Below are 26,684 nucleotides of genomic sequence, written 5' to 3'. Positions count from 1 at the left end.
TTCAGTACTCTTGAGATTCTTCATTTAGTGTTTTTGAGGTGATGCACTCTTTCTCTTGTTTTAATAGTTAGCCTTGAAACTTTATCCTGCGAAATTATCAAAAACTAAACTTAATATCTTAATCTCCTGATCAACATCACTAATCATTAGAGAAATGCAAATCAAAACTACAATGAAGTATCACCTCACACGGGTCAGAATGGCCATCAGCAAAAAGTCTACAGACAATAAATGCTGGAGAGGGTGTGGAGAAAAGGGAACCCTCCTGCACTGTTGGTGGGAATGTAAATTGATAAAGTCACTATGGAGAACAGTATGGAGGTTCCTTAAAAAACTAAAAATAGAGCTACCATATGACCCAGCAACCCCACTAGTGGGCATATACCCTGAGAAAACCATAATTCAAAAAGAGACATGTACCACATTGTTCATTGCAGCACTATTTACAATAGCCAGGACATGGAAGCAACCTGAGTGTCCATAGACAGATGAAGGGATAAAGAAGATGTGGCACATATACACAATGGAATACTACTGAGCCATAAAAAGAAATGAAATTGAGTTATTTGTAGAGAGGTGGATGGACCTAGAGTCTGTCATACAGAGTGAAGTCAGTCAGAAAAAGAAAAACAAATACCGTTTGCTAACACATATATATAGAATCTAAAAAAAAAGAATTGGTTCTGAAGAACCTAGGGGCAGGACGGGAATAAAGACACAGATGTAGAGAATGGACTTGAGGACACAGGGAGGGGGAAGTGTAAGCTGGGACGAAGTGAGAGAGTGGCATGGACATATATACACTACCAAACGTAAAATAGATAGCTAGTGGGAAGCAGCCACATAGCACAGGGAGATCAGCTCGGTGCTTTGTGACCACCTAGAGGGGTGGGATAGGGAGGGTGGGAGGGAGACGCTCCCTCCATAGGGAGGGGATATGGGGATATATGTATATGTATAGCTGATGCACTTTGTTATAAAGCAGAAACTAACACACCATTGTAAAGCAATTATACTCCAATAAAGATGTTAAAAAATATCTTAATCTCCTCTCTCAGATAACACAAGGACCTCAGAACACTTTTAAACTACAAGGGCATTCCCTCCCAACTTATGGACTATAGTGACCCAATATTTTAGTCCTGTCCCATTTTGTTAGCCCCCCAAATTAAAAGTGTTAGAGAGAAACGATTTTGCTTACACTTAGCAATGTGTTCACAAATTCTGTGTTCACCATTTCTTCTTGCATCGGAATCATTCCCCTCTTCTTCAGGTACATCTTTTAGAAGTTTATTTAATGTAGTTATGCTGGTGATAAACTCAGTTTTTATCTGAAGACATATTTCTTCATGCTCATTATTTTTAAACTAAAATTTAAATTTATGTACACATACAAACTCTATAAACATTCTTTTTTAACTTTTAAAATTCATTTTATTTACATTACTCCTAACTTTGATTTTATTTTTTTAATTCAATTTTTATTTTTTAAAAAATTTCTATTGGAATATAGTTGATTTACAATCTAACTTTGATTTTATTTTTTAAAATTTTTATTGGAGTATAATTGCTTTATAATATTGTGTTAGTTTCTACTGTCCAGCAAATAAACATTCTTGTTTGAATCTTTTTGTGGATAAATATGGATCTATCTCTTGGGTAGATACCTAGGAGTAGAATGGCTGGGTCACAGAGTAGGTGTTTATCTAAAATTAAGACTTCCAAAAGTTGTCCAAAAATTACTGTACCACTTTATTCCACGAGCAGTGTATGAGAATTCTGCTGCTCCAAATTCTTGCCCAAAATCTGTATTTTAAATTTTGGCCATTCTAGTGGGTTTGTAAGTAATATGACATAGTGGTTTAATTTACCTCTCCCTGATGACTAAGCAACTTTTCATACACTTATTGGCCATTCCAACATCTCTTTTAGTGTGTGAAGCGTCCAACTATTTTGCCCATTTTGATGTTTTTCTTTGGTTTTGATATATATATATATATATATATATATATAGGCCACGCCACGTGGCATGTGGGATCTTAGTTGTCCCACCAGGGATTGAACCCGTGCCCCATACATTTTTGTGTTTGGTGACAGGTAGGGGTAGAGGTTTACTTTTTCTATATAGTTATCCAGCTGTTCTTGCAACATTTGGGATAAACAAATTCCTTTTCCCTTGGATTGTCTTGGTACTTTTCTCAAAAACCAACTGACAGCATATTTGTGGGTCTATTTTTTCTTTTTTGTTCTGTTGATCCAAAGGTCTATCCTTAGTCCAATAACACACTGTCTTGATTATCATAGTTTTCTGTAGGTCTCAAAATCAGGTAGTATTAGTCTTCCATGTTTATTCATATTTTTCAAGATTGTTTCAGGTATTCACATTTTCTTTGAGTTACATAAAATATTACAGTCAACTGATCAATTTCTATGCTGATTAGGACTACATTGAATCTATAGTTAAATTTGGAGAAAATAGACATAAGACATCCTAACAAAATCAGTAATTCCAAATCATGAACACAGTATAACACTCAATTTCTTCAGGCATTCTTTAATTTCTCTCTGTCGATTTGGGATTTTTAACAGTATCTAGCACTTTTCGTTATATAACTACCAACTATTTCATGTTTTTTAATTCTAACGTAATGGTATTGTTTAATTTCATGTTCTAAGTTTTTGTTACTACTATACAGAGGCTCCCACTGTCATCCACCGCCCGTATTCCAAGGCCTCAGCCCTGGCACCCTCTGGTCCTACTGCCCTGCCCAATTTCTCCATTCCTCCGGCACCAGCCATCTCCGCACCGCTCCAACCCCTCCCCTCTCCCCAGTCCTCTAGCCCTGCCCCCTTCAACAGTTCTACAGCTCCCACCCCTCCCCTTCCTCTAGTCCAGCCCTCTTTCCAGTCCTCTAAACCCCTTCGTCGGAGCCAGGCCTTCACCACTCAGTCCAATTCAAAGTCCTGCCCACGTTCCTCTGCCCCGCCCCTCTCCCCAGTCCTCCAACCCCCTACCTTCTCTCTAGTCCCCAGGGTCCTCACATCCCTCCAGTTCTACAGGTCCGCCCAACTGTTTTACTCTTCCAGCTCCAGCCTTTTCTGTAGTACTCCCCTCTCCTGGCACCCGTCCTCTAGCTCAGTCCTCTGTCCCACCCACCTTCCTCATTCCTTCAGCCCCTCCTCATTACCCAACCTCTGGCCCCACTTCCCTCCTCATTCCTCAGGCCCTGTCGTCTCCCAAGTTTTCCAGACCCTCCGGCTCCCCAGTCCTTTTGCCCCACCCCTCTCCCTCCACTTTTGCAGTTTCATCCTCTCCCTCTTCGCACTTCTTCAGCCTCGCCTAGTTTCCTCATTGCTTTAGCCCTACTGTGTGGCAAGTACTTATTAGGTATTCTACATACATAATCTCATTTAATCTTTACTACAGCCTTGTTGGTACGCGTTGTAATTCTCATTTTAAAATATGACTTACGTAGTGTCTTCACCTGTGCTTCTTTCCTACCCCGTATGTCATGGTTATAATATTGGTTCTATTATCTTAACAATCATTCATTTTAAGTCCCTTTACTTGTCTGCAAACTAGGGGTGATATTAGGGACACTGAGCTGTGGGGTTTAAAGAACATGACTCAGTGAGTTGCACATAGTTCGTTTTTATTAAACGTTAATCACTATTATTATATATGTGTCCCCACTAAGTAAGGAAACTGACATTTATCCTTTATTCAGACAGGGCCTGTCTCATGGTAGGCTTTGTGTGAGTGGATGAAGCACCGGTGTACTGTGAAGCACTACAGTGCAGGCAAACGCAGGAACAAACACGGTGGTTAGATGTCAGAAAACAGATCGAAGAATAATTACTTGCTTTCAAAGGGTTGTAGTGGTGGATGATCTTGGGGAATGCGTTGGGCCTAGAAGCATCGGAAGAGTTCTTAGGATTTTCTATGTACACTGTGAAGTTTTGAAAACGTTTGAGCTGGGGTGGTGAGAGTCTGATCAAAGGTGGCTTTCGGTAAATTGTGACAAAATGGGCGGAGTGTTTATTAGGATGAAGCCACTGGGTCCACCCGGAAGTAGGCACAAAACAAGTCCCCTTCGAGGGCCAGGAAGCTCGTGAATATGGTGGGCCCAGAAAGACACCGAGACCCAGGCCCTGTGGTGGTGTCTAGATCCCGGATTCGCTTGAATCCGAGAAGGGATCGGGTCGCTTCGAAGCCTATTCTGGAGAGTGCCGCGTGTTCTGGGGTGGTAGTGGGGTCCGTTCCGGCTTGGTCCCCGATTGTCAGGGTCCTCCAGCCAGCCCACCCACAAAACCCCCGGAATCCCTTTTCCCAGGACTAGGTATTGGTCCTCCCTGCAGAGCCAGCTTCGCCTCGGCAGTCCTTCCACGCTTATCACTCACCTGCGCGCAACCAATTAGAACCCACAGGTTGGGCGACTCGTCCGACGGGTAAGGGGCGGCTACTTCCTGTGAGCCAATGAATGTGCAGACTCACAAGCGGAGGGCGGGCCTGCCGTTGTGAGTGAGCCAATCACAGGCCCCAGGCTACAGGCGCTCGATAGGCCGTTAGTCGCGCGCTCGCTTCCCCAAGATGGCGGCCGGTAAGGAAGGTTGTGTTTTGGGAGAAGTGGCCGGAGGGAACGGACGGCGGCTCCACCTGGGGATTCCTGAGGCCGTTTTCGTGGTAAGAGACACGCTGGTGCTCGGTATCTTGACGCTACGCGGTGGGCTACCCCTTCCTTCTTGGCCCCCAGCTCGGCCTTGGTTGTTGGGGGAAGGAATTGAGCTAAAGGACCGCGGAGAGAGCGCTCCGTCCGCTCTCCCCCTCCGTGCCAGGACCGACTGAGCTGTGTCAGGACCCGCCGTGGGGCGCGCGGTCTGAGAAGGCCCCAGAAGATGGGGGGTGGCGCGGGGCGAAGGACTCCGGAGCCGGAGGGGGAGCGGGGCCTCTCTGAGGGACCGCCCCCCACCCCCAGCCCATCCCCGACGCGGGATTTGGACCCTACTTCCCGGAAAAACGGAGGCGGTGAGAAGCTTGAGAGTCAGCCTAGATGCCGGGGAGAGCGATGCGTAGATGGTGACGGGGTACAGTGAGCAGGCAGAGGAGCTCAGGTGTGAACATAGGAAATGGCACCTAGTGTGTTGAAGGGCTGCGGTGGCCAGTTGCCTCGGAGGAAGGCGGAGGGGAACGTCGGACCGGGGAGACCTTGAAGGCCTTGTGTGGCCCGCTGGGCCCCTGAGGCTTCAGCCAGTCGGCCACGGGCGGTCACCAGAAGGTGTCTAAGTGAAGCCCCTGTGTCACCACATTTGCTTTTAGCTAAATGGTCTTAACAACTTAGAGAATAAATTGTGTGCAGGTGAGAGAGGAAGCAGGGAGTGCATTGTTGGAGGCTTCACAGAACAGGGAGACCAACCCAAGGCCAAACGGAGGGAAAAAAGTAGTGCTTTCAATCCTGTCCCCGCCCCGTAAGGCTGTTCTCGAAATAGTATTTGAATATTATTTGAATAATAAGAGAAAACCTGAGTGGCCTTCCAGGCCGGTATCGCCCACCTTTCTCCACTCAGTTTTGCCTGAACTACTATAAAATCTTAATGGAAATTTCTCAACCTTTTGGTTTGTACCTATATTGCCTTGTCTCTACCTTTTTGTTCTTGGTATCTTCCAACCTTCAAAAGACCCATTTCTTTTATTTATTCTTTTATTCACACCACTTTTATATACATTCTGTGCATATTTGCATTTGATGATTCGGTTTTGTACTATTTTCTTCAGTTATTTTGTTTTTTCTCCCTGAGCCGTGCCATTTATTTCTTTCCACTCATCTCCCAGGTAACTGTCAACAAGAGAGAAAATTTGTTGAATACCGGGCACTTTCCTAATGCTTTTACAAAACTCTAAGAGGCAGATACTGTTATTCTCATTTTGTACATGTTGAAACAGAGACACAGAGCCCTTGAGTAACTTGCTCCAAGTCACACAGGGTGTAAGTGAGTTACCCAGGCTTTGAACTTAGGCAATCTGTGGGGCTGCAGAGCTCTACTTCTGCGCCATGCTCTGCCACTGGGAGGGAGGTTAGGTCATTACCTTGCTCCCTGTCATTTCTCCTGACGCTAGCACAGTACCTGACACACAGTATAAGCTCATAACTAAGTGTTGATTGAATTTCCATAGTGCCTTAAAATACCACACCCATGGTGCTCAGCAAGAGATGGCTTCAGAAATCTAATTCAGGAGGATAAACTTTATCAAAGGGCTTTATAAACTGTTACCTTAAAATGCATTTTCCCTAAAATGTCACAAGTTATTTTTTCTAGACCTTAAAATTTCTATCAATATGATATAATAAATAATCCAAGTTTACGTAAATATTTGTGTGTTCCTAAACTAATTGGAATAACATGGTATTATAGAAAGAACAATGGTTTCTAAATAGAACAAGGTTTGAATCATGCCTCTACTTCCCAGTTGCTGCTTAATCTTGAGCATATTATTTTACAATCTGAGCCTCCGTTTCTTTAACTGAAATAGGAGTAACAGTAGTTAGAGTTGCCCTGAGAAACAGAGACTGTGCTTTCAGTATTGCAAGTAGATGCTTAATATATATTAGTTTCTGTGTTGATAGTGGTTAAAAGTCACACCTTGCCTTTTCCCCATTCCCGTTGATGTAGTAATTTGTTTTCTTTCTCTGCTTTAATTGTCCCTTTTCCCCCTTGTCGATTTGTTGACCTCTCCATCTCTCAACATCTAGTTCAGATATGACCTCCCTGTAGTTTTGTACACTTATACATATCTAATGTTGAACACCTACTAGCTGTTGTGTACTCTTCTAAGTATTTTACACGTGCTAACTCATTTAATCCCCTGTGAGGAAAAGGTACTTTTTTTCTTTTTAAAGATGAGGAAATTGAGCCAAAGAGAAAGGTTAAATAACTTCCAAGGTCATCTAGTATGTGATGAAGCCAGCATTCAAACCAGGCAGCCCCTGTCTCTTAACCACAAACTTATGCTGCAGTAGTTAATTCTCCTTGCTAGAGTCTAAGCTTCTAATAACATGTGCTAAAAAACTTTGACATTTCTCTTCCTACAGTGAGCCTTCTAGGAAGATGCTATCTCCATTTTATCTCCAGAATGCATTTATCTGCATTTTAACTGCATGCATTTCATCTCCATGCAGAACTCAGCCATTGCCTCAGCCTCACCTTTTCAATTTCTTTTAGTCTCTAGCTTGATGGCTTCATAGTTCACTCCCTTGCTGTGTTTCTCTTCTTTTTGCTTCTTGCCTTGTTTCTGCTAAAATACTCCCTTATAGCTAGTAAGCATGGATAAGAATAATGATGTAGAGATCCCAGAAACTGAGATAATTGAATATAACTTAGTTGCAAGGAAGGACTAAAGTTCTTTAAACTACTAGAAGGCTGTTACAGAATCTCCTTTAAGCTTCCATATAGTTTCACGTAGTTCCTGATCCTTAACCTAATTAACTAGCTTTGCTTCAAGGACCAGCATGTGCAGTATACATTTAAAAAAATGCAGTTCAGTTTTATTGCTTTTCTTTTGCTTATTTATTCCTGTTACAAAAGATTGTTCAGTTTGCCTTTTAGGCTTACTTTATTTCAACCACTTGATACTCAAGGAAGCAGTTGTGACTTGTCTTGGGAACCTAATGACGATATTTAGCATGATATCTGTGGCAGAACTTGTTCAGTTAAAAATTTCAGTAATAAAATCTATAATTTTGGCACACAGCCTGTTGAATCGTTTCGTGGCTAGGGCACATGACTAGGCAATGTGCTGCAAGGCGGATGTATAAAGCAGACAAAGTCTGCAATGAACATTTTGGTACATAACTCTTTTTTTTTTTTTTTTTTTTGGCGCTGTACGCAGGCCTCTCACTGTTGTGGCCTCTCCCGTTGTGGAGTACAGGCTGCAGACGCGCAGGCTCAGCGGCCATGGCTCATGGGCCCAGCCGCTCCGCAGCATGTGGGATCTTCCCAGACCGGGGCACGAACCCGCGTCCCCTGCATCGGCAGGCGGACTCTCAACCACTGCGCCACCAGGGAAGCCCACATAACTCTTTTTGAATTATGGTTTTCTCAGGGTATATGCCCAGTAGTGGGATTGCTGGGTCATATGGTAGTTCTATTTGTAGTTTTTTAAGGAACCTCCATACTGTTCTCCATAGTGGCTGTACCGATTCACATTCCCACCAGCAGTGCAAGAGTGTTCCCTTTTCTCCACGCCCTCTCCAGCATTTATTGTTTCTAGATTTTTTGATGATGGCCATTCTGACCGGTGTGAGATGATATCTCATTGTAGTTTTGATTTGCATTTCTCTAATGATTAATGATGTTGAGCATTCTTTCATGTGTCTTTTGGCAATCTGTATATCTTCTTTGGAGAAATGTCTATTTAGATCTTCTGCCCATATTTGGATTGGGTTGTTTGTTTTTTTGTTATTGAGCTGCATGAGCTGCCTGTAAATTTTGGAAATTAATCCTTTGTCAGTTGCTTCATTTGCAAATATTTTCTCCCATTCTGAGGGTTGTCTTTTGGTCTTGTTTATGGTTTCGTTTCCTGTGCAAAAGCTTTGAAGTTCATTGCAGCTCTATTTACAATAGCCCGGAGATGGAAACAACCTAAGTGCCCATCATCGGATGAATGGATAAAGAAGATGTGGCACATATATGCAATGGAATATTACTCAGCCATAAAAAGAAACGAAATTGAGCTATTTGTAATGAGGTGGATACACCTAGAGTCTGTCATACAGAGTGAAGTAAGTCAGAAAGAGAAAGACAAATACCGTATGCTAACACATATATATGGAATTTAAGAAAAAAAATGTCATGAAGAACCTAGGGGTAAGACAGGAATAAAGACACAGACCTACTAGAGAATGGACTTGAGGATATGGGGAGGGGGAAGGGTGAGCTGTGACAAAACGAGAGAGAGGCATGGACATATATATACTACCAAATGTAAGGTAGATAGCTAGTGGGAAGCAGCTGCATAGCACAGGGAGATCAGCTGGGTGCTTTGTAACCGCCTGGAGGGGTGGGATAGGGAGGGTGGGAGGGAGGGAGACGCAAGAGGGAAGAGATATGGGGACATATGTATATGTATAGCTGATTCACTTTGTTATAAAGCAGAAACTAACACACCATTGTAAAGCAATTATACTCCAATAAAGATGTTAAAAAAAAAGCAGACAAGGTCATCTTTCTTTCCCTATATATAAATAAAAAGAGGAAGGTGGAAGGATAATAAATTAGCTACACAATGTATGTGCACTGTCTGAAATGGTCTCTAACTTTTTATAAATACTTTTTTAGTTAAAAACAAGCCTTTGGAGAAAAAGAAACACAAGCTCTTTTTATGTTTAAAAATAAAGCTAAAGCGGTCAAAAATCAGAGGTATGAATTCTAAAATTTGTAATGTATTCCTTTTGATATTAAAGGAAGATGTAGATTCCTTCATGAAACAGCCTGGGAATGAGACTGCAGATACGGTACTGAAGAAGCTGGATGAACAGTACCAGAAGTATAAGTTTATGGAGCTCAACCTTGCTCAAAAGAAAAGGAGGTAAGTGCAAAATTTCTAAGTTTTTAGAATGAAAATTGTATAGCTTAGACTTTTAAAAGATCGAGACATAATTTGCATACAGATAAAATGTCTATGCGTTGAATGTTCAGTTTGATGAGTTTTGATAAATGTATCCACTTCTGTAACCATTGCCCAGATCAATATATGGAACATTTCTGTTACCTCAGGAAGTTTCCTCCTGCCCCTTTACGCCCAACCCTGCACACTCCCAGAGACAGCCACTGTTCTGATTATTTTCACCATAAATTAGTTTTGTCTGTTCTTGAACTTCATATAAATGGAAGCATACAGTAACTACTGTTTTACGTCAGGCTTATTACACTTAGTATAATGCTTTTTGAGAGTCATCCGTGGTGTTGTGTGTATCAGTAAATTAGTTTCTTTTTAGTGCTGAGTCATTTTCCATTGTATGTGGATGTACCACAGTTTTTGTCTATTTTTATCTATTTGCTTGTCGATGGACATTTGGTTTGTTTCCCCATTTGGTTTTAAGCCTTTGGGTGGACATTTGTTTTCATTTCTCCTGGGTAATTATCCAAGGGGTAGAATTGCTGACTTGTATGGTAAGCGTATGTTTAATTTTATGAGAAGCTGCCAAAAGTCCTCCTAGGTGGCTTTAGCATATTACACTGCCACCAGCAATGTATTGGGAGTTCCAGTTGTTCTTCATGCTCACCAGCACTTTGGTATTGTCAGTCTAAAGATGCTTTTGCAAACGTAATAGAATGAATATTGAAGTCCTTATTCCAAAGCTTCTAGGATCGTAACATCTTAAATGTCTAGTTCATTCTTTTCATTTTGCCGATGAGATGAGAAACCCACAGAAGTTGTGACCTTGCCAAGACTTCATAAGTGATAGGGCAGAAGTATTCTTGCTCTCGATCCTTTATTCCCCTGTATGTTCATAGTAGCTTACGAAATCAATCCACAGTAATGAATACCTACAGATACCTGCTATGCACATGTGACAGCATTCTTCTGTCAGTTGAATGTTTATGGAATTCCTCATAGGTGCCAGATACTGTTTTGGGTGAAATAAGGTCCAGTATCTGCTTTCAACAGGGTTATGGTCTAGGGGCATAATAGATATTTAAATAAGTACAGAGTATAGCAGTCAAGGAGTTATGGTGCACAGTAATGAGTTAGCATAGGGGAACGGGTGATCTGAAGGGGGACAGAGGGATTCAGGGGAAACTTCCAAGAGAAGCAGATGGCTATGTAGAATTTTGAAGCCTGGTTATGAGTTTGGAAGCAGGCTCCAGTGAGGAAGGGTAGTCTGGGCGTGAGGGTACCACTTACGCAAAAATACAAAAGTTTGTCTTTAGATGAGAATTCCCTGGTGGTCCAGTGGTTAGGACTCCGCACTTTCACTGCCGAGGGTGTGGGTTCAATCCCTGGTCAGGGAACTAAGATCCCACAAGCCATGCGGCATGACCAAAAAAAAAAGAAAAAAACAACCCAAAAGTTTGTTTTTAGATATATTTTCTCATTTGATTTTGGTGACAACTGAGGAAATTTGAATAGGGCTAGGTGTTAGATGATATGAAAAGTCATCAACATGGACAGATGAGGGGTGTTAATAGGAAAAAGGATAGAAAACACTATGAACATTATCTCTTCTTATTTGGGGAAAAAATGTGTGTGTGCACAGAAATACCTGGAAGAATTGACACTAATGTTATATTGACAGTGGTAATCTTTGGGTGGTGGGAAATAGCATTTTTCTTATTTTGCTTACCTGTATTCTTAATTTTCTGCAATGTACATTTATTGCTTTTATAATAAAAGTTTATTTTTATTTGAAAAAGAAGCATAAAGCCATTGGCTTTGAGGTCATTTGCACGGAGGTTACAGACAGAGAAGAAAATGGACCTCAGGACCAAGCCTTGGGGAAGCGGAGGGAATCCGTGTGTCATAGTTACCTTGGTAACTCTAGTACTGTGGAGGCATGTGGGATGGCTCCCAGGTCTGAGCAACTGGAAGGGAGAGTTACCAACATCTGAGAAGACTGTGGGTGGAGCAGGTTTGGGGGAAGATCAGGAGGAGTTCAATTCTGGACACATTTGAGATGCCTTGGACATCATTTGGACATCCAGGTGGAGGTGTTCGGTAGACGGTTAAATATATGAATGTGAATTTTGGGAGCGATCTGGGTTGGAGATAAAAATTTGGGAGTCATTTAAAGCCAGGGGACTGAATGAGGTCCATCACCAAGAGAGTGCATGCAAGTGAAGAGAAGATCAAAGATCTGGACATTGCAACAGTAAGAAGTTAGGGAGAAGAGGGAACACCAGCAAAAAAGGCTGAAAAGAAACTTTAAGTGAGGTCAGGAAAACTGGGAGATCATGGGGTTCTGGAAGCCTAGCTAAGAAAATGTATCATGGAGGAGGGAATGATCACCTGTGTCAAATGCTGCGGATGGCTCACCCAAGTGGGGTAAGGACTGAGAATGGACTTGGACTGAGCAAAGTGGAAGTCATTGGTGTTCTGGATGGGAACAGTGTTGGCCCAGTGGTTCAAAGGAGAATGATGGAGACGGCAAATGTGGAAAACTTTTTTGAAGAGTTTTATTCATTTAATAATGGGTTGGTTGTCTTTTTTTATTTGTAGGAATTCTTTATATATTGGATACTAGTCCTTTTAGGTTATATGTGAGAAATTTTTCTTGCTTTTTCTTTTTTTTCCCCTTATGATTTCTTTTGATGAGTAGTTCTTAATTTAAATGTTTTAAGTCAAAAGTTCTCTTAATAGTTAGTGCTTTTTGTGTATTGTTTAAGAAATCCTGTTTTGTATTCCATGTTCAAAAAGACATACTCCTAAGTGTTCTTCTTAAAGTCTTAATTTTTTTCATTTTCATATCTAACTTCTTAATCCATCAGAAGTTTATTTTTATGTGTGGTATAGGGTAGGCTTCCGATTTCTTTTTTTAAATGGAAGCACTGTGGATACACTGTTTGAGTCATCACCCTTTATTTTTTTTACATCTTATTGGAGTATAATTGCTTTACAATGGTGTGTTAGTTTCTGCTTTATAACAAAGTGAATCAGTTATACATATACATATGTTCCCACATCTCTTCCCTCTTGCGTCTCCCTCCCTCCCACCCAACCCTCCCTATCACACCCGTGGCATGGACATATATACATCACCCTTTATTTTTAATGTAGTTTGATTTAAGAATTTTTCCTTAGTGGTTAGTACTTTTTGTGTCCTATTTAAGAAATATCCCAAGTTCATGAAGATATTCTCTTAATGTTTTATTCTCAAAGCTTTATTGTTTTATCTTTCACATTTAGATTCATAATCTATGGGTTATTCAGAAGTATGTTGCTAAATTTCAAAGCAATTGTGGGATTTTCAAGTATGTTTCTTTGCCCTTTCTGTTTATTATAAGTTGATAGTTGTATATGCAGTCTTGTTCATAGTCAGGTTTTTCTTTTTTGTTTTTTTTTCTTTTTTTGTTTTTGTTTTTTGGCAACACTCCTTCGTAGGTTTGTGTATTGTTTCTCCATTAAGGGGCAGATAGTATCTAGTTGTTTCTTAGAATGATACTGAATTCCTAGATCCATTAATTATGAGTTGCAAAATGATGATGTTCTAATTCAGTTATTTATTTTTTATTTATTAATAAGCTGGCATATTTCTGTAAAGAGAAATGTCCCTTCATGTACTCTTTGGTAAAAAGTGGCTGCAGGAAATCAGCTCACCTGTCACTTTGTTCCCTTGCAGGAATAACCCTGTAACTCCTATCATCTCAACAGCTCTCTGCTACGTGAACAGTTAGAGGTGCAAGTGCTAGTCTGCTGCCATCTTAACCTGAAACAATTTTCTATCCTTTTTTTTTTTAAAGCTTTTTAGTCTTTTCTATTAGGTGCATGCAATTTGAGAATTACGAAGTCTTCTTGGTGAATTTAACCCTATGTAAAATAATGCTTATTGTTTTAGTCAGTTTTGTTGGACACTTAGAGCTACTCCGGCTTTCTTCTGGCTAACATTTAAAAAAAATTTTATTAGAGTACAGTTGATTTACAATGTGTTAGTTTCAGGTGTACAGTAAAGTGAATCAGTTATACACATACATATATCCATTCTTTTTTAGATTATTTTCCCATATAGGTCATTACAGAGTATTGAGTAGAGTTCCCTGTGCTATACAGTAGGTTCTTATTAGTTATCTATTTTATGTATAGTATGTATATGTCAATCCCAAGCTCCCAGTTTATCCCTCCCCCCTTCCCCCTTTGGTAACCATAAGTTTGTTTTCTACATCTGTGACTCGATTTCTGTTTTCTAAATAAGTTCATTTGTACCATTTTTTTTAGATTCCACATATAAGCAATATCATATGATATTTGTCTTTTTCGTCTGAGTTACTTCACTCAGTATGACAATCTCTGGGTCCATCCATGTTGCTGCAAATGGCATTATTTCGTTCTTTTTTATGGCTGAGTAATATTCCATTGTATACATGTAACACGTCTTATTTATTGATTCATCTGTCGATGGACATTTAGGTTGCTTCCATGTCTTGGCTATTGTAAATAGTGCTACAATGAACAGTGGGGTGCATGTATCTTTTCGAATTATAGTTTTCTCCAGATACATACCCAGGAGTGGTGGCTAACATTTTCCTGGTGTATTTTTTCCAATCCCTTTTCTTTCAGCTTATTTATTATTTATATTTAAGGGTGTTCCATGTAAACAATATATGGTTTTATTTTAAATCTTTTTAGATAAACTAATTTTTCTTTTTGTATACTTTCAAGATTGTCATCTCTTTTGTTTTATCTGACTATAATTTGTCTTTGTGAGGATATCTTTCTTTTTTTTTTTTTTTTTTTTTTTTTTTTTGCGGTACGCAGGCCTCTCACTGTTGTGGCCTCTCCCGTTGCGGAGCACAGGCTCCAGACGCGCAGGCTCAGTGGCCATAGCTCACGAACCCGCGTCCCCTGCATCAGCAGGTGGATTCTCAACCACTGCGCCACCAGGGAAGCCCTGTGAGGATATCTTTCTTAAATTCTTCCTTAACTGACTATATGTCAGCTTCCTGTAACCATGGATACCTGTGTGGATTGCTTTTATCTATAGACGATTTTGCTTTTGCAGGAGCTGTGGGTCTTCATCAGCCTTGGACTGCTTGAGCCCTGTTCCAAGTTCTTGCACTTAATATGTGAGCTCCCCTGTTGAGCCGAGCGTCAGGGGCCAGGCTCAGGTCTATAGCTGGTATTGTCACCTGCCTTGAGATGCCTGCTTTTCTCTAGTCCTCACTGCTCAACTCAAAGCCTTTTCCAGTTTTATCCCCTTTTATTTTTTCTGAAAGTTCCCTCACCTCTGTGATACCAGCTGTGCAACAAAAACTGTTTCTGTGCTTGACTGAGTTGTTTTGCAGCAGACGGCTGTGTAGTTTGGATACTAACCTTTTCTTTACAGGTGTTGTAAATCTTTTGTTGCAGCCTGTCATTTAACTTTTTCCTTCAGCTGTATAGGAAGCAGTAGCATAGCACAGGGAGATCGGCTTGGTGCTTGGCCATGACCTAGAGGGGTGGGATAGGGAGGGTGGGAGTGAGGCTCAAGAGGGAGGGGATATGGGGACATGTGTATGCATATGGCTGACTCACTTTGTTATACAGCAGAAACTGACACGGTATGGTGAAGCAATTATACTCCAATAAAGATCTATTTAAAAATATATAAATAAAGTAATTATTGATAGGTATATAAAAAAGTTATTTAGTATTTCATTGTCTTGTGGTGAACTCTTTAACGCATGAATTATATGTGCTTTATCTTTCTCTAACTGGAAATTTTGTGATTATCATTTTTTCATTTTTTTCTGTCATCTGTTAATTTTTTTCCTTCTCTCCTTCTGGGATTCCTTTTAATATGGATGTTGACTCTTCTAATTCTGCCTTCCCTGTCTCTTTATTATTTCCTGTCTTCTGCTATTTTGGTAATTTGTCTTTTGGCAATTAAATGGATATCTGTGAGTTCCTTATTTCAACCATTACACTTTTTATACATAGTATTTTTGGTCCTTCTTACAGCTACTTGTTTCTTCTTCATATTACCAATATCCTGTCTTTTCTCTTTGAAGTATTTTTAAATACTCTCTGTATAATCTTGTAGAATTTGATTTTATTTCATCTGGTACAGGTTGTCGAATTTATTGTCTTTATTTTATTTTGTAGTTGAGTTTATCAGATTACCATTTTTTTCCCCATCAGCTCATATTCCCTCAGGGTTATCAGTTCCTTTGGCCATTAATGTGTGTGGGAACAGAAGTAATTCAAGTCCCTCCTGGTGGGTGGGGTTTACACTCTGCAGCACAGCCATTGGACAAATGCTGTTTCTCCCCTACCAGGTGCCTCGGCCTCTGGGCCTCTGGGACATTCTTTCCGTTCCTCTGTCTTTGGCATCTCCCCTGGGAGGGGGAGTGGGCAAGGGGAACTGCTGGGGGCCAGTACCTGTATTCTCAGCTCCTCAGCCTGACCTTCTCCCTGCCTTTGGCCAATTCTGCTGTTTTTCTGCCCGGTAGCCGTGATGGGGTGGGTAATGCGATTCACCCACAGCAATTTAGAGGGAGGAAAAACACCTACCCTTTAGCCTTAAATTCCCCCTTTGGAGACTTGACCCACTTCCCTTCTAAGCTGCTGTCTTCCCTCTCACTTCCCTACCCACTCCCAGAACCTAGAGATTTCCATTGTTCATGGAATGACAAAGATCTGGAACTGATCCAAGTGTCTGTTGCTAGGAAGTGGATAAACAAGTTGTGTTATATTTTTAAATGGATATTACACAGCAGTGAAGATGAATGAACAAATCTTAGGAACTTAATTGAGTTGTAAAGCAAAACCCCAGAAAAATGCATACAACGTGAGACCATTTGTATTAAGCTAAGAAACTAGCAAAGAATATATTGTTCAGGGATACACATAAATGTGATGAAACTATTTGAAAAAGTGAAAAAGGGACTGTAAACACACAGTTCAGGAGAGCTGCTATCTTTTGGGACAGAGCAGGGTGGGGAGGGTGTATTGCTCAGACTTGCACAGTGGCCTGCGCTCTACAGCCCACGAGCCACAGCTACAGAGCCCGCGCGCCTAGAGCCCGTGCTCCACAACAAGAGAAGCCACCACAATGAGAAGCCCGTGCAGTGCAACGAAGAGTAGCTCCCGCTCGCCGCAACTAGAGAAAGCCCATGTGCAGCAGCGAAGACCCAACTCAGCCATAAATCAATCTGTCAGTCAATCACAGAAATCATTTACATGACCAAAAAACTTGATCTGAACATACTAATGTTATATGTGTATCAGATATTTTATAAATGATTCAATGTAGATCTTTCTAGCATTTACCTATATCAACATATACAAAAATAAGCAAAATTGAGAGATCTACGATATCCATATTGAATTGTAAAGAGTTCATAGAACATTAGCCTTCAAACTACGCTTTAAAAAAAAATCAATGCTAAGGGTGTGTTTCTCAAATCTTCACTGGGCTGTACTACCAGATAGTGATACTTTTTTGTGTGTGTGTGGTACGCGGGCCTCTCACTGTTGTGGCCTCTCCTCTTGTGGAGCACAGGCTCCGGATGCGCAGGCCCAGTGGCCATGGCTCACGGGCCCAGCCGCTCCGCGGCATGTGGGATCTTCCCGGACCGGGGCACGAACCCGTGTCCCCTGCATCGGCAGGCGGACTCTAAACCATTGTGCCACCAGGGAAGCCCCAGTGATACTATTTTTTAAGCAGCAGGCTTATCTGACATATTTGCCGGGTCAGTAGCACACGCTGTAATAAAGTTTGCTGTGCTAACCTTCTTCACACATGATGTGACTTCCTTTATATAATTCACGAAGTACATTTTCATTATCATATTTAAATTTTGTTTACATGCTGATCTCTAATAATATTTTGTTAAATGTATTTTGAAAGAACCACAGCTTTGTTTTTGTATCCTTAGTCTGTTTCCTTACAGATTACATTGTGATTTGACAGGACTCCCAGAACTGTTTTGCACATTTTTCCATGCAAAACACTTTAAAGCCTTGGGCAGCTTTAATCCAAAAAAAGAGCTAAAAATGTTTCATTCTTTCTTCTCTAAGTTTGACTTTGAGTGTTTTCAGCATATTTTTATCTCTTATTTTCTTGTCAGTGAGATTGATTTCATTTGGGAATTAGTTGCTAGTAGTTTTTAAAAATTATTTTTAATACGCTTTATTTTTTAGGCCAGTTTTAGTTTCATAGCAAACTTGAGCAGAAGATGCAGAGATTTCCTGTATAGCCCCCGCCCCCACACACACATAGCCTCCCCATTATCAACAAACACCCTTCACCGGAGTGGAACATTTGTTACAATTGATGAGCCAAGGTTGATATGTTATTATTAGCTAAAGTCCGTAGTTTACATTAGTGTTCACCCTCGTGTTGTACATTCTATGGGTTTGGACACATGCACGATGTGATGTATCCACCATTATAGCATCATACAGAGTAGTTTCACTTCCCTAAGAATGCTCTGTGCTCAGCATGTTCATCCCTCCCTCCCCCTCCTAAACCCCTGGCAACCACTGATCCTTTTGCTGTCTCCATAGTTTTGTCTTTTCCAGAGTGTCTTATAGCTGGAATCATACAGTCTGCAGCCTTTTCAGGTTGGCGTCCTTCACTTAGTCATATGCATTCAAGGTTCCCCCATGGCTTTTCGTGGCTGATAGATCATTTCTTGTTAGCAGTGAATACTATTCCATTGTCTGGATGGACCACAGTTTATGTCTCCATTTGCCTACCAAGGTCATCTTGGTTGCTTCCAAGTTTGGGCAATTATGAATAAAGCTTCCATAAGCATTTGTGTGCAGTTTTTGTGTGGACCTAAGTTTTCAGCTCCTTTGGGTAAATACCAAGGAGCATGATTGCTGTATCATATGGTAAGAGTATTTTTATTTTGTAAGAACCCGACACACTGTCTTCCAAAGGGGCTGTTGCTCCACATCCTCACCAACATCCGGACTTGTCAGTATTCTGGATTTTGGCCATTGTAATAGGTGTGTAGTGGTATCTCGTTATTTTAATTTGCAATCCTCTGATGACATACGATGTGGAGCATCTTTTCATATGCTTATTTGCCATGTGTATATCTTTGGTAGGGTATCTGTTAAAGGCTTTGGTCCATTTTTTTAATCCAGTTGTTCATTTTCTTATCGTTGAGTTTTGAGAGTTCTTTGGGTATTTTGGATACCAGTCCTTTATCAAATGTGTCTTTTGCAAATATTTTCCCACAGTCTGTGGCTTGTCTTTTTGTTCTCTTGACAGGGTCTTGTGCAGAGTGGAAGTTGTTAATTTTAATAAAGTCCAGCGTGTCAATTATTTCTTTCATGGATTGTGCCTTTGGTGTTGTATCTAAAAAGTCATCACCGTACCCAAGGTCGTTTAGGTTTTCTCCTGTGTTATCTTCTAGGAGCTTTATAGTTTTGCATTGTACCTTTAGGTATGTGATTCATGTGAACTTAAGTTTTGTGAAATGTGTAGTGTCTATGTCTAGATTCATGTTTTTTATGTGTGGATGTCCAGTTGTTCCAGGCTAGTTGTTTTTCTAGTAGCTATAATATAACTTAACTGTTGAGTCTGATCAGTCTCATCATGTCCATCGTTTTCTTAAGTTTTTTCGTGTGTTCAAACAGTGATCCATTTATAATTTTAAGAACAGTTGTTACCTAACTTGAAAAGAAAGTATTTTTCAACATAAAAGTTAAAGAAAAATTACCCAAAGCTTAAAAGCATCGCAAAGTTGTACTATATCTTGCTGTGGTGTGTTAGGTATTCAAGTGCTTTTACAGTGTGGGAAGCGCAGGCCCTGAGAAGCTGTCCCTGCACTTGCTGGTGCTGAGCTGCCTGTGACTGAGGGAGTTGGTGGTTTTCAATTTAGAATATAATATTTGAATGCATGTTATTTTAAAAATGAGTATTTAAAATGCAATTCTAATTAAATGTAGAACCTCTGAATCACCTCTGTGGAATATGATTTTCTCTAGAAATGTTAACTAATGATGGGGGGTTTGACGTATAGAATAGGACTCTGTGCACAGTAGTCATTCCGTAAATATTTGCTATTATATCTAAATATTTTAATAAATATTTATGTCTGAAATATCTTAAATATTTTAATAAACAAAATTTATTAAATATCTTACAGATAAAATATCTTAAATATTTCATATATATAAATTGTCCTCAAAACACATCAGTAGAAAATGCAAAGCTAGTAAGACTGTGTCCTGATGCCAAATACTAAGTTAACCTTTTTCTTATTCACAGGCTAAAAGGTCAGATTCCTGAAATTAAGCAGACTTTAGAAATTCTAAAGTACATGCAGAAGAAAAAAGTAAGTGCAGTTTTCTTTGTAAACATGAGCAAACCAGGATACTTCAGCAGAGACATGTGTTCCTTGACTCCTTGGTCACTGGTATTTGAACCAGTCCTGAGCACGTGTACTGACATCACAGACAGTGAGACATGTGGCTTTCCGCCAAAAGTCAGGTTTAATTCTAGGACCCACACTTCTTGGGGTATTTTACTTATATGTAGTATCTGCAGAACTTAAATGCAATTTGAAATTCTTTTAAGTACAAAAAGAAAATGTCATTTTGAGCAGCATCTAATAGTTTCTGTTGTTGTTATTGTTCTCTCTAAGAATAAGGAGTGAGTCCAGTACTTACAGAGCTGGAAAAAATTTTAGAAATGACGTTTCAGGTTCTCATTTCACAGCTGAGGCAACATTTGCAAAGAGGTTACACTTGAGCACTGTTACATAGCTAGTTCCTGGCAGAACTGGATTTGAGACTTCCAAGTCCTCATCCAGTATTCGTTACATAAGCAGACTGTAAAAATTAAATGTCATAAGTATATTGTATTTAAAATAGTATGTGTATGTATATATGATTTATTACTTGACTGGTAGAATAACTACATTTCTAGTATGTTTTTTATGTCATGAACTTAATAAGAGGCTTCAGAAAATTGGTTGTTGAGCACGAAGCACTGATGAAGTAATAATAGATAGCGCTTGTCTAGTGCTTACTCTGTGCCAGGCACTGGGGTGTGTGTGGGGGCGGGGAGGGGTGTGAGACTGGGGTGTGTGGGGGCGGGTGTGTGTGTGGGGGTGTGAGTGTGTGAGAACTCTGCTTGCCACAGCCTTCAGAGCTATAGTAAGTAGCTGAGCCAGGACGCACGAGCCTCCCTGCCCACCCGTCTGGCTCCAGCATTCCTTTCTTTACCACTCTACTTAGTCTGTGTGATAGGACTGTTTTAAATGGCTTAGGTTCAGTTCTGTGATCTCTTCCTTATAACCTTGGTGTGAAAATGGACTGTTTACAGTACTGTCATTTTTTTTGAAGGAGTCCACCAATTCACTGGAGACCAGGTTCTTACTGGCAGATAACCTGTATTGCAAAGCTTCAGTTCCTCCTACCGATAAAGTGTGTCTGTGGTTGGGGGTAAGTAAATGTAATAGCCACAGTTTCCTTGGCTGACATTTGTAAAGCATTATTGTTGAAGCTGTGGAAGGAATGAAGGGGTGGCATTCAGGGGGATCGGGAGTGTGAGGAAGATAGCTGCAGAAGCATGCTCGAGTCTCTCCCAATCAAAACAAAACGGACCAAAACCCTGCTTCCCCTCCAACTAATGCTTTAGCTCTTAAATGTAACAGAAGGTGCTGTTGAACCTTAGATAGATGTTTCTTCATCATCAGATTTTGTTAGTTCTAGAAAGAGCTCTCTAAATTTGAGGGGGCAAGGATTATTACAAAAACCTTGAGGTTAGAACCCATTTTTAGAAATCATATATTTCAATTTTGATGATTTCACAGACCTTCTCTGTGATTTTTTCCTATTTTACTCCTCTCAGTCCCATGATCGACCAGCCAAGCCATTCCTGACTGTCCAGCTAGCTATCCATGGGTCTTGTTACCTCAGGCAAGTTCCCATACAAAGCAGCCAGTCACGACTGCTCTCAGCTCTCCCAGCTGGGAGGATTTCCGCTTGCTATCCTGTAGAGTCATCCCTGAGAGGCAGTCTCGTGCCATGAAAGATAGGCAGATTCGTACATGGAAACTCACTTCTCTGTCCCTTAGTTCCTCCTCCTGATGTCTGTTAGCTGTAATCTTTTCAGAGTTTGTACATTTATTTCTACAAGCATAATTCCCGTACTTGTTTAGTTTTAGTTCTGTAAATGGAACAGCTGTCCACCCAGTAGCCCAAATCCTAAGGGTTATTGTCCTTTGTTTCTCTTTCCCTTGGCACACATTTAGTCAGCAAGTGGGGATAAGGTGATTTCATAAACTAGACTGGGACAACAGGGAGCTCTCTCTCTCTCTCTCTCTCTCTCTCTCTCTCGAGAGAGAGAGAGAGAGAGAGAGAGAGAGAGAGAGAGAGAGAGAGAGAGAATTACGGCTGGAGCTCGCCTCACACGATGGTGAATTCCAAGTGGATCACATTTGAAATGTGTGATGAAATACTGACACCATCAAAATTGTAGGCCAAGTCGCAGGTAACTTATTTAGAGCCCTGAAATAAGGATGGTTTTTCAGGCCTCAAAATTCAGAAACCATGAGCAAAGTCAAAAGACAATCAACAGGAAAAATATTTGTAACTCATATCACAGGCAGAGGACTAACAGGCTTGCAGGGCGACTTGGAGTTGTGGTTTGGGCATGTCAGTCTTGAGGTGACTATTAGACCGTCAAATAGAGAGGCCGATCAGGCAGTAGTTGAGGGGTGAATCAACTAAGGAGATGTACTTGGCACACGGTACTTCCTGAATGAATGATTGATGTTTTTTGACATGAATGAAGTGTTTTTAAATGTATTCGATTTTCTCTTGTTAAAAGTAAGCAAAGTGTAGAAATTTTCTGGAAAAGAAAAAGTAATAAGAAGCATCAGTCATTGAGAAATGAGATTGTGGGTCCGGGTTTTAGAGAGGCATTTACTCTGCACTGAATATTTTTAGTCCTATCTGAATTTTTATAGTTTTCTGATTATCATGGATTGGCATATTCAGTCAATAAGAATGTAGCACCTACTTTGTGCTAAGCACTTTCATGTTGTCTCATTTAATTCTTCCAACAATCCTTTGAGTAATTTTCAAATTCCATTTGCCAGATAAGGAAAGTGGTTCAGGAAATGCCCGGTGTTAAGTCAGGTGCTAGGAGTATGGTTCCCCCTGTGTCAGCATTTACTCTGGAGGTAGGAAGGGGGCAGTAAAAGCCAGCTGTTTCTCTCAATGGATCAAATGTAGATAATATGTATGTTTTTGAAAACTTTTGGTATCTTAAGCTCAGAAACAACTATTTCAGTTGATCTGAATGTGATACTATTTGGTGTCACAATAGAGCTAGTAGAAAGATAGGATTTGGTAACTAAAGGTACTGGTTCTTATGGTAATTCTTCCATTTATGTAGTATCCCCAAAAGCGTAGGTAACCTGACCTCTCGGAGCCTCTGTTTTCTTAACCGTAGAGAAGGTAACTTGCCTCTCCAGGGTTGTTATGACGAGTAAATGATAAAATGTGTGTGAATATATTCTCTAACCCAGGAGTCAGTAAATGTTCTGTTAAGGGCCAGAGGGTAAATATTTTTGGTTTTGCAGACCACACGGTCTCTGTCGCAAGTAGTACTTAGCTTTGCCACTGTAGCATGCAAGTCTAAGTGAATAAAGAATGGCTGGGTTTCAATAAAACTTAGGACAAAAGGCAGCCGGCCGGATTTGGCCCAAGGGCTATAGTTTGCCAACCCCGGTTCCAACCTGTAAAGCACTGGGTAAGTGTTCGGACACTGTCATGCTTTTCTCTCTTCAGGCAAATGTAATGCTTGAATATGATATTGATGAAGCTCAGGCGTTGTTGGAAAAGAATTTATCGACTGCCACAAAGAATCTTGATTCTCTTGAGGAAGACCTCGACTTTCTTCGAGATCAGTTTACTACCACAGAAGTCAGTATCCTTTCCTAAAAAAAGGCAAAGGGGGGAAAGGAGAAAGATGCTTTCAACGTTCTTACATGCATTGCTTTAATGAAAAGAATGTCCTTATTCTTAGACTGATGTTAAGTTTCAGATTTTATGAGAGTAGTAAATGACATACTTGGAACTAATATTTAATAACTTTATAGGTAGACTAATCTGAATTTAAAGTGTGAAAGTGTGGAAACAGCAAGACGATTTAGCAAATGAGTATTTTTCTTTCAAATATTTTCCCAAGACATCTTCATAGCTAGTCAAGTAGTGTATTTATTAAGGGTCTCCTGTGTTCCTGCAACTGTGCTAAGCTGTATGGGGCATGGGCTGGTGAGAGGATCAGTGCAAAACAAGAAGAGTGGCGAAGTCTTGCTCTGTTACAACTGCACATGTGAACCTGCTGAATGATCGTCTCACAGCAAAATATAAGTAAGTTCACTTCATGTACTCAACACCAAGGCAGTTTAAAGTTAGGGAAAGATAGGTGTGGGCTGGAATTAGTTCAGAGCAGGCTTTGAGAAGATAGGACTGAGACTGTATTTAAGGCAGAGAGAACAGGCAGCGGCAGGTATCCTGCTCGAGGGGGAGGGCTCGCATGTTGACCCAGCTGCTCACGCGCTCCTGTCGCCTAGTCGTCAGCCCCGCACAGTCACCCAGCACAGAAACGTGGGAGTCGACCTTCGCTCCTCTCTCTTTCATCACCAGAAGCCGACTAATCACCAGATTCTTGTCAGCTTTCCCTTGTAAATCTCTCTGTCCATTGCTGTTACTCTCATTTTGGCCTTCTAGAAGCTAGACTCAGTAGTTTTCTAGTCTGGTTTCCTCACATCTGTCCTTTACACTGTCTCCACCATGAATTCACTGAGTCACACTTCTTTTTATTCCTCTGGTTATAATGCTTCAGTGTTCTTTGTTACATGTAAGGTATGCACGTGGGCGCCCTGTGAGGTGCTTCCTGCCAGTCTTACCTCATGCCACTGACTGCTTCCTGCCTTGGCCCTCTCTCAGTGCACCCAAGTCCCAAATAACCCCGATCGGTTTTTCTCAGCCCCCAAATGTGCTGTGTCCTTTGTCCACACTTGGTTCCTCCTATCTAGACTCATTTCCCCCTGTTTACCTGGGTTCCTCTGTTTTGTCTTTCATATGTCGGCTCAAGCAGCAGAACATTTCTGGACATTTTCCAGTCCTCTCAGGGTGTTTTGTTGTTCCTCTGTGCCCCCAGTGCACTTTGCACGTAGTGCTTTATTTATTTTTCATTCCAGACTGGGAGCTCTTCAAGTGTAGGAGCTCCACTTTCTCTCTCTCCTCCACAGCACGTAGCACATGACAGGTGTTGAGTGGTTGGTGAGGGAAGGCAGGCCTGTTTGAGGCCTAGAGCAGGAGTTGGCACGTGACTGGTAATGTGGAGACTTCATTCACACACACAAAAACCAAAACTATAACATTCCCAGAAGATAACATTGGAGAAAATCTAGATGACCTTTAGTCCAATGGTGGCATTTTGGATATACCACCAAAGGCATGACCCATGAAACAAATAATCGATACGTGAAGGCCTGCAGGGTGGCGTTTGTGGAAAGGAAAAGATGTAGATGCTTAATAAATTGCGTGAGTGTCCTGTTAGCCAAACAGGGTAAGAGATAAAGTGATTGATAATTGTAATAATTTAAACATTACATGTCAGTGTATGCTTTGAACTACCTTTGAACTATCATGGATGAAGGGCTCTCTATAAAACTGTTGACAGTGTCAAGCACGTATTTGTTAAATATAATACCATAGTTGACTAGATATGCTAAACAATTATTGATTTGAGGCCTTGACCTGATTTTGGTGTAATTTTGTTCCCTTTTTTGCCAGATGATACTACACCTTGCTGTAGTCACTAGTATTTTTTGTGTGTGATTTCTGTCTTTGGTTCAGTGTGTGAATGAATACTTAGTCATTGAATGTTATCTTTAGAATTGCATTTGCATTTTCTTTGACAATTCTTGCAGATATGGCCAGGGTTTATAATTGGGATGTAAAAAGAAGAAACAAAGATGATTCTACCAAGAACAAAGCATAATGCTGGCAATTAAAAATGTGGTTCAATTTTCCAAACATGTTATTTTAAATACCCCAAAGTTTATCCTTAAAAGTTGCCATAACTTTAAATAATTTTTAACAGCAAGAATGATGATTAAAACTTTAAAAAAAGATAAACACCACTTTATTTATTTATAAAAACAGAATTAGTTTCAAATATTTTATAAAATTTGCAGTATTTTTATTTTTATTTTTTGCATTTCCAACAAAGTAAATGCTGCTTTCATCATTTTGTTTGTTTGTTTGTTTGTTTGTTATAAGAAAAGTCTTAGCTGAAATGGCTGAAAACTGTGAGATATGCTATAGAAGCTGACTTTTTGGACAGTTTAGCACACTTTACTTTTTCTTTATTGGCTGGTGTTACTCTCACTTGTGATGTGGTTAAAACCAGTTTAGAGGTAAGAAAAACAGTTTGAATATTTGAAAAACTGTTTTTCTTTAGCACACATGGGGCTTTATGGTCCTCTATTGCTGTTATTTGTCCTGTGTAAATGCAGTTTCATGAATTACTGCTTAGCCAATAATTATTATAATATTCTGTACTTTTCAGGAAGTGGTAATTTGCATTCCTAAACAGTAAGAGGGCTATTGAGACAACGCTTTCTAACCCGATATAAGTGCACAGAGCCTAGAGCCTTTGCAATGCTAACATAAAGGAGATCTTGGCCAACATGAAATAACAAAATTACGCACTGAAAACTCTTGCCTGAGGCGATTTTGTACCTCTTAACAGTTCCCCAAAGCAGCTGAACAGGAATATTAAGATAAATATAAATCTGTGATGGTTTAACGGAGTTGTGAGCTTTTTTATTCATGATAAAACTTCGTAAGAGTGTTAGAAGATCCCTATGGAAAGCCATTGGTACAGTGGCTAGTACTGGGTGATACAGATTCTGGTAAAAACACAAATGTATTATTCCATCTCCATGTAGTAAAGAGTATACTTGTACAATGTTTTGTACTTGTATTTCATGATATTAAAACAGTGAAG

At 40.3% G+C, this 26,684-nt stretch overlaps 1 protein-coding gene across 1 annotated transcript; it reads left to right on the top strand.

Annotated features, from left to right (window-relative positions):
- The first annotated feature begins 4,552 nt into the window (after positions 1-4,552).
- Positions 4,553-25,922, top strand: VBP1 (VHL binding protein 1). Its single transcript, XM_060003084.1, has 6 exons — positions 4,553-4,684; positions 9,459-9,583; positions 19,917-19,983; positions 20,996-21,094; positions 23,450-23,588; positions 25,603-25,922. The coding sequence occupies exons 1-6, from the start codon at positions 4,592-4,594 to the stop codon at positions 25,671-25,673; spliced, it is 594 nt and encodes a 197-aa protein (XP_059859067.1). The 5' UTR covers positions 4,553-4,591; the 3' UTR covers positions 25,674-25,922.
- The last annotated feature ends 762 nt before the right edge of the window (positions 25,923-26,684 follow it).

Source organism: Delphinus delphis, chromosome X, assembly GCF_949987515.2.
Source record: "Delphinus delphis chromosome X, mDelDel1.2, whole genome shotgun sequence".
NCBI lineage: Eukaryota > Metazoa > Chordata > Mammalia > Artiodactyla > Delphinidae > Delphinus > Delphinus delphis.
The sequence above is the reverse complement of the archived record's forward strand: the minus strand, read 5'-3'. Positions and strand labels throughout refer to the sequence as shown.

Coding starts and splice junctions, on each gene's coding strand:
- VBP1 (XM_060003084.1), top strand. CDS start 4,592: ATGGCGGCCGGTAAGGAAGGTTGTGTTTTGGGAGAAGTGGCCGGAGGG. Junction 9,584..19,916: donor CTTGCTCAAAAGAAAAGGAG/GTAAGTGCAAAA, acceptor TCTTATTCACAG/GCTAAAAGGTCAGATTCCTG. Junction 19,984..20,995: donor AGTACATGCAGAAGAAAAAA/GTAAGTGCAGTT, acceptor TTTTTTTTGAAG/GAGTCCACCAATTCACTGGA.